The sequence below is a fragment of the Orycteropus afer genome, unplaced genomic scaffold, assembly GCF_000298275.1.
Source record: "Orycteropus afer afer isolate SDZICR_OR568_19922 unplaced genomic scaffold, OryAfe1.0 scaffold00375, whole genome shotgun sequence".
Lineage (NCBI taxonomy): Eukaryota > Metazoa > Chordata > Mammalia > Tubulidentata > Orycteropodidae > Orycteropus > Orycteropus afer.
This window is the reverse complement of record NW_006921962.1, coordinates 1,502,942-1,513,714: the sequence shown is the minus strand read 5'-3', so window position 1 is coordinate 1,513,714 and position 10,773 is coordinate 1,502,942. Positions and strand designations below refer to the sequence as shown.

Sequence of the window (10,773 nt, the reverse complement as noted above, 5' to 3'; positions counted from 1 at the left end):
ACTATCAAGAACCGCATCCTGCTTTGTTCCCTTCAATTTAGCTGAAGGCGGTTCTGGTTTCAGAGATTAAAATCTGAGGAAAGGAACCTCTAATATAGGAAGAATTGCCATGAATATTTTACATTCTGGAAGAGAAGAAATCTCACCAGCATCTTTTCTTAGTGACAAAGGCAAGACTACCACAGCCACAAGGATACTACTTCCTACAACAGAGTTTAATCCAAAATATTACACTGAAAATGACTATATCTCATATTATGACCACTTGGATTCAACATGCAGATTTATGCACGTTGTTGTTGTGTGCTGTTGAGTCGGACCCGACTCATAGCGACCCCTCCTGGGGTTTCCGAGGCAGTATCACTACGGAAGTAGATTGTCCAACCTTCCTTCCGAGGAGTGGCTGGTGGGTTTGAACCGCCAGCCTTCTGGTTACAGTCAAGTGCCTTAGGCACCAAGCTACCAGAGCTCCTAGATTTATGCATAGCAACATGTAAATTATAGTGCTCAATATATCTTTGAAAACCTGATTATAAAATTTTAATATATAATGTTTAGGAGCAGAAAGCTGATCTGTAGATTTCCTTGGTACACATAACTAAATTTCTACCCCAGGACATGTACTGAGTGTTATTATTTCTAGATAATTGGTCATTTGCTTGGTTACAGAGCTATTAACTGGGTGGTAGCCAAATCGTACCTGTGGAAACTATATGTTCTTCCATCTGTCCTGAACGCTTTCCCTCAGGATCTTATTAAAGCTTATGAAGTTTGTCTAAATGTTGCTTTCTCAGTGAGCTTTCCTTGAGCAATGCTATATGCATCGGTCCTTCCCTATGATTCTCAATGCATGTTTCTTTTCCTTTCAACACTTCAAATTTCTAACTAATCTAAAGCCCTAATTGTGAGTTATATCATCTGACATGGCTACAAATTTTACTCAACCTTTTTTTCCCTGTGCTCACCTTTTCACACTGACTTTTTGATATTCCCTGAAGGAACACAGTTTTTTGTTTGTTTTTTTTTTAATTTTATTTGATTTGGGTGAAGATTTACAGAGTAAATTCACTTTTCATACAGCAGTTCACATATACTTTGTCTCATGACATTGACCACAGTTTACCACAATGCAACAGCTCCCCTCCCACTTCCTCCCCATAGTTACCTCTTCCCAGTGTCCATCCCTCCATACTCTTCTGCGCCCTGAACTGTCTCCCTGTGCATAAGCAGCCCTTCCTTCTCCCATGATTGTTCTCGCCAGGGTGTGTGTCTACTTGAGGTAAATGTTTAACTCACTTGCCTGTTCTTTGTTTGGCTGGAAACCACAGGTGTGGGTTCAATCCCAGACCTGAAGGGCAGCACAGTTTTTTTATCCTAAGCACATTTTCCCCAGATATTTGCAGATAGCTTTCTCTATCTGTCCCCTTTCAAATGTCTAACCAACTCTAGAGGGCGCTCCTTGACCTTCCTGTCCGAAACAGTAGCCTCCATCACTGTCTTAAACAAAAAACCAAACTCTGCCATCAAGTCAATTCCAACTCATAGCAATCCCCCTTGGGTTTCTGATGCAGGAAATCTTTACAGAAGTAGATTGCCCAGTGTTCTTTTTGCGGAGTGGCTACTGGATTTTAACCGCCAACCCTCTGGTTAGTAGTGCCTTAGGTACTAGGCCACCAGAGCTCCTATATCACTATCCATAGTCAGATTTATTTTTTTATCCTTCACACTTACAGTTGTATATGTTCATTAGAATGGAAACATCACAAGACTTTTATCTGTTTTGTTCTTTGGTGCCTCCACGGAACCTAAAACTAATCCAATTGCCAGCAAGTTGGTTCTGACTGATGGTGACACCACGTGTGTCAGAGCAGAACTGTGCTCCATGTGGTTTTCAATGGCTGATTTTTTGGAAGTAGATTGTCATTCATTTTTTCTGAGGCACCTCTAGAGAACTCAAACATTCAACTTTTCAGTTTGTAGCCAAGCACTTAATGGTTTGCTGTACTTAAAGACTACTTGCCTAAAAGAGTTCTTGGCATAAAGCTGGCACACAATACTTACTTGTTGAATTAATTAATTGCTTACTTATTATCTGCCTTCTCCACTAGATGAAGAAGAAGGCAGATATCTTCTGTACTAGACAGGAGCCCTGGCAGTGCAGTGATTAAAGCATTTGGCTGTTATCCAAACGATTGGACCCCATCAGCAGCTTGGTAGGAGAAAGATGAGGCAGTCTGCTTCTGTAAAGATCTACAGCCTTGGAAACTTTACGGGGAAGTTCTACTCTGTCCTGTAGGATCCCTATGAGGCGGGATTGACTTGTTTTTTTTTTTTTTTTTAATTCTTTTTGGGGTGGAGGTGGTGGAGCAGGTATCCACTATACTCTCAAGGACCTTAAAAACAGCAACTTTGTTTCTAAAGCATCTTGCAAGTAACAGACAATAAGTGAATATTTATTGAATGAATGAATGATTTACTTGTATCTTTTTTATTGTTGTTTTGTTTAATCTCCCTCCCCAGTAGACTTTAAATACCCTGATGATTGAATTATGCCTGTTTATCTCACCAATGTATATCCATCCCTTAGTAGTATCTGGTGTGTAGTAGGCACTCAATGAATAAGTAAAGAATTTAAGGACTGGGGCCAAGACTGAACAGGAACTTACCCTGACTACCCACAGGCCTCCTCAGAAATACTCTGTGGTTTTAATGGCAGAATTTTAATGGCAGAATGAAAAGAGTTAAGATAGGCACACAGCCATGAAGATCTTAAATCATGTTGATAATTCTTTAAAGGCCCAGCCTGGACCTTGAAAAAGCTTGCTTCCTAGAAAAGACCTAAGAAACCAGGTGCTAACTTCTGGGTTTCTTGTTTTCCAACTACATCTTTCATATTCTGGAAATAAACCAGACTCACTAAAACCGAAACACTGCCATAGTGACTCACCCCCATTGAGTTTCTGAGGTGGTAAATCTTTACAGAAGTAGATTGCACCATCTTCCTTCTGCAGAGTGACTTGTAGGGTTGAACGGCCAACCTTCTGGTTAGCAGTCAAATGCTTTAGGCACTGTACCACCAGAGCACCTTTCTGGAAGTATTAAATCTTTATTTCAATTCACACCTCTGTTTTGGTTTGCTTAAAATCTTTGCCATGAAGATTCCAGATGAATTAGTTTATGGTGTCAAAGGGCCCCAGACAACAAGAAATAATTGGGTTTTAGCATAAAATCTCCTTCTAACAAGTGATATGGCCTTAAAATATCTCCTATCATCTCTTGTTTTTGTGATTTTCTTTTGTAAAAGAACCAGCAGCTCTCAAATTGTGTCCAGATCCTGTGAGGTTCCCTTGAGGGTTGCCTTACTTTCTTAGGGCTGCCACAATAAAATACTACAAAGAGAGTGACTTCAAAAACAGGAATTTATTGACTCACAGTTCTGGAGACTAGACATCCAAAATAGGGATGGTCATGACTGTAGAAATTCCTTCCAGTAGTTTCTGGTGGCTGCCAGCAATACTCAGTGCTCCTTTGCTGCTTATAGATCCTTCTGCCTCTTTAATTACATGTCATCTGTCTTCCTCCTATATGTCTTCCTATCCCTGTCTCTGTTCTCCCCTTTTATAAAACACCAATAGGAAGGGATTGGGATTAGGAACCATGTTATTCCAGTATAATTTAATTGAAAGATCTTCAAAGAAAATACTATTTCCTCAAGGAAGTCACATTCACAGGTACAGGGAGTAGGACTTCAGATCTTTTAGGGGTGGGAGACAAAATTCAATTGATAACAGGGGCTTTGTCAAATTATCTTCTTTCCTATTTCTTCCTTGTGCTCCTGCTTTTTAATCACTACTTCAGTGATCTACTTTTACTGAAGGGAAAAATAACAGTCGAGGACCACTGGCCCACGTTATCTATACCATACTTACCCGGGCCAAACTTTTGTAAATCTATAAACTGTGCCTCAATTCACTACTAAAATCATCTATTTTAACATTCCCTACATTACAGACAGTCCTTAGTTCACTTACTACCTTCCATTACTTTCTGACCACCTACTGCACTTCAGGAACTGTGACAAGCTCTGAAAATATTTTAAATTTTGAAATCATCTCTTCACTTTTTGTGCTTACTTAATGGGGTGGCAAGGACAACATGTCTTTTATGGGGCCAAAGTAGAGGGTGTCTTGAGAACACATCAAAGAGCACCAAAGCAACCTAGTAGAATATATGATCTATTAAACCTCCAAGTAGGTGATAAAATACTGAGTCCTAATTTTAATTAATCAACTTAGAGACTGGTCAAATCATAATGTTAATATCTACTGATCCAAGCCTTGTATGTGTCACAGAGGCAAACTTATGCCCGGAAAGTTATCCAAAATGGGTAACCGAGGTTCATCTTTGATCTAGTTAGCTATTATTAGATTTTGTTGTTGCTGTTTTAATAAGCATTTTTAAAAAAATACTTTTACCTCTGGAGCCAATTTTGCAGACCCTCTTGTAAGTTTAAAGATGGAAATAATTGATTAGTCGTATTTTAAGGAGGCAGAAAGAAAAAAAATATTTTTATATATTGACATCATGTTTGGTGATGATGCCAGTAACCCTTCCTCCATAAATTACACACTTTGTATGAGCTGCTGGAGAATTTATTCAGAATCATGCTCAGTCTAACCCAGCTTGCTTCCTGAGCCACTGCATGGACCTAATGTAGAAGGACTACAGTCTGCATGTGAAAAAAAGCAGAACTTTAAGAATAGATCTAGATTAGTTTCATTAGTATCTTCTCTCAACAATTGAATGAAGCATCTAAGGAGGGACTAAGGTAGAAATAAAAAGTGATTTTTTTTTTTTTTCTCCGATGGCATAGTGCCTAAGGCATTTGACTGCTAACCAGAAGGCTGGCGGTTGAAATCCACCAGCCACTCCTCGGAAGGAAAACTGGGCAATCTGCTTCCATAGTGATACTGCTTTGGAAACCCAAGGAGGGGTCCGGAGCCCACTTGAGGGCAGTGGGTTATTTTTGGCTGTTACAAATGGTTAAGTCCTGCATTACTAGTGGAAACACTGGTGTTTGGAGCTCAACCAGAGGCACTTCAGAAGACAGTGCTAGCAATCTGCTTCTGAAAGACGCAGCCTTGCAAACCCTATGGGGCACACTGGGAAGCACCATGACAGAATCCACCGGTGAGAGCAGCAAAACAAGAGCAACCCCACTGATGTTACATACAATTGCTCAGGGATACAAGATTTCACTCCTCACATAGTCATTTTATTTTACTTGGCATTCTTAAAGATTGTAATTTAGTAATGGGAAACTGTAAGAGTTCATCACTCTAAAACCGAAATACTTGAGAAATCCTTAATTTCGAATAGCTTGCCATCTGTTTATTTCTTACTGGTAATGGGTTTATCCTGCTTAGTGCAGATGATGATCCAAAACCCACAGCCCGCCCAGTCCATTCGGACTCACAGTTACCCTGTAGGACGGAATAGAACTGCCTTATTGGGTTTCCAAGGCTGTAAATCTTAACGGAATCAGACAGCTCACGCAGAGCGCGCAGAGCAGCTAAGGAGTTCCAAACTCAGTCCTGCAGACCTTTCTGTTAGCAAGCAAGCACTTTAACCACTGCGCCACCTGAGCTCCTTCAGATGATAATACTGCTTGTGGAATCATAGATTATACAATGGACTTCTGAGCTCTTTACTGTTGCTAATTTACTGGTTTGTAACCCCAAATTTTCCAATATAATTTTTTTTTTTTCAACTCTTACTCCAAGTAAGGTTGCCATGGGCACCACATGACATCTGTTCTGGCGCCAACAGTTGCGTTAAAGGCACCCACAATTTCTCCTAATTAATAATTTCAAACTGAATTCTTTGGTTTTTCACTGCACTCTCAGCAGGATGCTCTTTGCCTTGCCCTACTGTCCAGTTTAATTCGCTAGAAAGAATATTTTTAGAGGCACATAGGACAAAATCGTTTTCCACTGAGCACATTACTTCCAAATGGCCGCCCAGGGTCCTAAATCCGGCCTCGATAGACTAGGAACAGGGGTACCCTCGATTGCAGAAGGGTGAGACTCAGACGCCTTCGTAAACAGGACGTCTAAGCCAGAAAGAAAACCCGAATGGGCACACAGGACAGGTATAAACCCGCACCTTTGCACCAGAGAGGCCCCGGGTCGGAGCCTAGGACTCCATTCCTAGGTTTGGGGCGGTCCTGGGAGGGAAGGAAACACTGCTTCCCCATTCAAGTCAGAGAGAGCAGGACGCCCAAGGTTGCGGGTCAGAAGTTGAATCTTAACCCAGCCTGCGCTAGGATGCAGCACCTTTGCACCCGGAGCACCGCGGTAACATCGGGCTAGAAGAGAACGAGGCTGGCTGGGGTGGAAGAAACTGCTAGTTGCCACCGCAGAATCGCTGCTGGCAGAGGGGCAGAAGCCACCTCCGGCGCCCTTCGGAGCGCGAACCCAGGAGCTCGAACCTGGGGTGAGCTGGTGCCATGCTGCTGCCATGCTGCGCCCCCGGCCCGTGCCTGGTCCGCGCTCCGCGTTGCCCTTTCGGCAGAAAGCAGCTCCCGCTGCGGCAGCCCAGGCTCCGCGCGTCTCAACACAGGCCACCCCCAGGATGCACCCGGTTCGCCCTCAGGTGGCAGCCTGGGCTCCCGCAGCCAGACCGACCATAGTCTCCAGCACCCGGACAAACTTCCTTCTCCTGGGGTCCCGGCTGGGCTGGCTGGCTGACGGCTCCCTAACCTGTCTTCTTTGGTCTCCGGCTGCAGGCGCCCTCGCCAGGCACGAAAAGCTTCGTTTCTGCCCCTTTCCAACCCTAACACCCAGGCGCCCAGCTGTCCGCGAGCATCCGCTCCAACAAAGCCCGCGACTCGGAGGGCTGCTGGGAGAGGGCGAGGGGCGGGAGTGTCTACCGGTGCGCCGGAGCCAAGAGAAGACAACCCTAGTTCGGTCGAGTGCTGCGATCAGGGGCAGCGGGGACGTGGCAGGGAGAAAGGGAAAGAAAGTGTCCTGTTCTCGGCGCGAACGCCTTCTTGGCTTTTCCTCAGTAGCCCACCTCCCTCCCCCAGCCAGAGCGCATCCAGCTGCCCCGGTGGGAGTTGGCCGGGACAGAGGCGAGGCAGCGGGGACGCAGTGGCCCGGCGGAGGAGCTGCTCCCTTACCTCTGTCCAGAGTGAGCGGCTGGACCACTGTCAATGTCGCCATGTCTGCTGTGGGAGCCGAAGTGACGCTCGGCTTCAGCATCGGCAACCGCTTGTAGTGAGAAAAAGAGGAGGAGATTGGTGGCGGGGGTGGAGAGGAAAGGCGGAAAGGAGAGGGAGGAGGGGAAGGGAGGGAGAGAAGGTGGTGGTGGTGGAGGAGAAGAAAGCTTGAGGGGGTTGGCAGCTAGATGGAGACGCCACTGTTCGGCGTCGGGCAGACCTTCAGACGCGGCGCGAAGCAGAGCAGGTATCAGAGAGCAGCTGCATCGCCAGGCTCTGAGCAGGAAGGCTGTGCCCTAGAACTTTGCTATTCCACCCACAGGAGCGCAGGATGGGTGTAAATGGCGTGCTGCTTTCTTTCAACTTTCTAGTCAAATGAAATGGTCAGAGTAGCGCTGGGGAAGGGGGCGGTGATGGGAAGGGGTTATGGAGGGGGCGGGGAGATGAGTTTTTTTCAGATTAAGATAAACTGTCGACTGAATAATCCCTCTTCTTCAGAGAGAAAGTGTTTCTAACGTCAGAAACGTTGGGATTTAATTATGGCTGCTGTTAATTTCTGTTAAGTGTTTTGGAATGTTGATTTACGACAAGATAACTGACTTAAGGCTAGGGTTCCATCAGTAGGTGCCCTAAATAGACTGCCCAGAAAATAATTGATCTTAAAGCAAACTTCCTAAAAATGTTTACAGATTAAAATGAAGGATGGGGAGGGGGGAGAGTAGTTTCCATAACTAACTGAGAAAAATATGTACCTAGCACTTTTCACTTTGATCTTTACTCATGGATGCTCAGAGCTGTCATTTACTGATTAACATGTATTGCAAGCTAGGAGTGTTACAGGCCATGTGCCATGCAGTGCCTTTGGGGTATAGTACAATCCATGCCTTTGTGTAGTCTGTGATCTAGCAGAGATAATGTTTTTAAAAGAATGACTTTAGGGTCAGTTGGTCAGGATTTAATTACTAGAATATCTGAATACTATTTTGTGACACATTCTCTCCTACAGACTTATTGCACTATGTTGCCAAGGCAGGGGATTCATATCCTGGAAAGATCAAGAAATTAAACACAGAAACTCAAAACTCACTGCCATCAAGTCAGATCCGACTTATAGTGACCCCTCCGTGGATTTCCGAGGTGGTATCACTACAGAAGTAGATTACATGGCCTTCCTTCTGGTGGGTTTGAACCGCTAGCCTTCTGGTTACCAGTCAAATGCCTTAGGCAATATGCCACCAGAACTCCCAAGAAGCATAGAGAAACCTTGAATAAGCAGAAGATGATGGCTTGCTGCAGGATTAGAAATTACAAAGATGTCTCCATCCTTTCTGTTGTGTCAGAGCAGAGCTGTTTTGACTAGCAGTACACTCTTAAAGGCAAACACTATCTTGCAATAAAATATTGGCATGTAATCTATGCCATTTTCTTCTGATTACAATATGGATGAGTTTAGAAGATCTTTTCCATCATATGGTCGACACTTGAAAGAAAAATAAGATTTTATCACTGATTAAGAAAGTCAAAGATAATCTAACATCTAACAGACTCTAAAGGCACACTTAAAGTACTAGCGCAATATGCCTATAATTTCATTGAGTGTTGTAGAAAGTACCATGATCTTGAAATTCAAGTTTTAGTTATTTGCTCTTCAGAAACCATAGAAGTCATCTCTCACTGATCCCCAGTTTCCTCACCTGTAAAACAAGGGAAAGGATAGCTTTCAGTCTCACTAAGATTCTGTAATATGAGGGAAATAGTTCTACTCTACAATCACACTGAGTTGTGTGAAAATTTAATAAAATCATACACATCAAAGCACTCTGAAAAGAATATATACAAATTTATTCATACAGCAAATATACATCCCTCCTGAACTGTTGTTGGCAGGCATTGTGCTGGGTGCTAAGCATCCAAAGATTAATGAGACATGGCCTTCATCCCTGGACAGTGCTTGGGCCAGGTTGGGAGATAAATATGTGACCATACCAAGAACCCCATGCAGTAAGTGCTCTGTTGTTGTTATGTGCTGTCAAGTCAGACCCGACTTACAGAGACCCCTCCTTGGGTGTTCGAGGCAGTATCACTACGGAAGTAGATTGCCCAATCTTCCTTCTGAGGAGTAGCTGGTGGGTACATTCATGATATCATGTCTAGTTGTGGGAATTCAATTCAATATGGTTAGCTTACGTCAACAAAAGTATAGGAAATGAATAATAAACCATTCATCTGCCAGAATTTGTTTCTATGAAGTATTATTATGTGCCAGCAAGTCAATTCTGACTCAAAGCTACCCTATAGGACTGAGTAGAACTGCCCATAGGGTTTCCTAGGCTACAATTTTTATAAAACAAGTCTTTTCTCCCATGAACTATTGGTAAATTCATACTGCTTGCCTTTTGATTGGGAGCTCCATTGGCATAGTGTCTAAGGCATTTGACTGCTAGCCAGAACCACCAGCCACTCCTCAGAAGGAAGATTGAGCAATCTACTTCTGTAGTGATACTCCAGGACTCCTATATGTAGTATGAATAACTAAATACTGTCTGTCCAATAACTGTTAAAACACCTTCAATTAAACTTTTATCTTAGCTATTTGTAGATCCCTATTTGAGGTTTGGGAGTTCTGGGAGCTCTGGTGGCATAGTGCCTAAGGCATTTGACTGCTAACCAGAAGGCTGGCGGTTCAAACCTACCAGCCACTCCTGGGAAGGAAGGTTGAGCATGGGCAATCTACCTGAGTAGTGATACAGCCTTGGAAACGCAAGGAGGGGTTGCTATGAGTTGGATCCGACTCCATGGCAGTGGCTGCATTTGGGTTACTTGAGGTTTATAAAGATATAAGAAAATTCCCTTAACCTCTTCTTTTGCTTGGATGTCATTATTACTTACTATTGACTCATGGCCACCCTCTGTGTGTCTGAGTACAGCTGTGCTTCACAGTGTTTTCAAGGAGGGGATGGGTTCAAATTGCCAGCCTATTTGCTAACCCTCAAATGCTTACCTGTTTGTGCCAACCAGGGACTCCACCCAAAGTATCATAAATAATCGCCTGGGCCACTCCTGTAATACCAGTGCTTCAACAAGGTCAATATACTTGATCAATTACATTGGAGTTGCTTTATTGATTGTGCATTAATCAGTGAACTGTTAAAACACCTTCAATTATATTTTTATCTTAGCTGCTTGAGTACATCATCACAACACTTTTACTGTTATGTAGTAATTTTGTTCATTGGTAACTATATTTTCAAAGGAATTTAAAGTAATTAAATACTTATTGAGCACTCTCTTTGTGCTGGATTTGGTGCTAGATTGGTCCCTCTATCTCTCTCTTTTCCCAGCCCTAAAAATTAGGTGGTGTTATTTTAGCTTTATAGATAAGTAAACTGAGGCTCAGAAAGGATAAACAACTTGCTTAGCATCACTATGAGTTGGAATTGACTTGATGGTGGTGTTTGTGTGTGTGTGTGTGTGTGTGGCTTAAGAATGATAGTAGCACTTGAATTCAAGAGCTTTTGTGCTTTCCACTGAGAAACACCACCCTTCGTTCTGTA

The 10,773-nt window shown here is 43.3% G+C and overlaps 1 protein-coding gene across 1 annotated transcript in view; it reads right to left on the bottom strand.

Annotated features, from left to right (window-relative positions):
• The window catches only part of LIN7A (lin-7 homolog A, crumbs cell polarity complex component), a 199,422-nt gene extending 192,160 nt beyond the window's left edge, over positions 1-7,262 (bottom strand). Inside the window, exon 1 of the mRNA XM_007953166.2 lies at positions 7,181-7,262. Within this exon, the coding sequence (XP_007951357.1) occupies positions 7,181-7,262 (82 nt within the window). The remainder of the gene's footprint in view (positions 1-7,180) is intronic.
• Between the last annotated feature and the right edge of the window lie 3,511 nt (positions 7,263-10,773).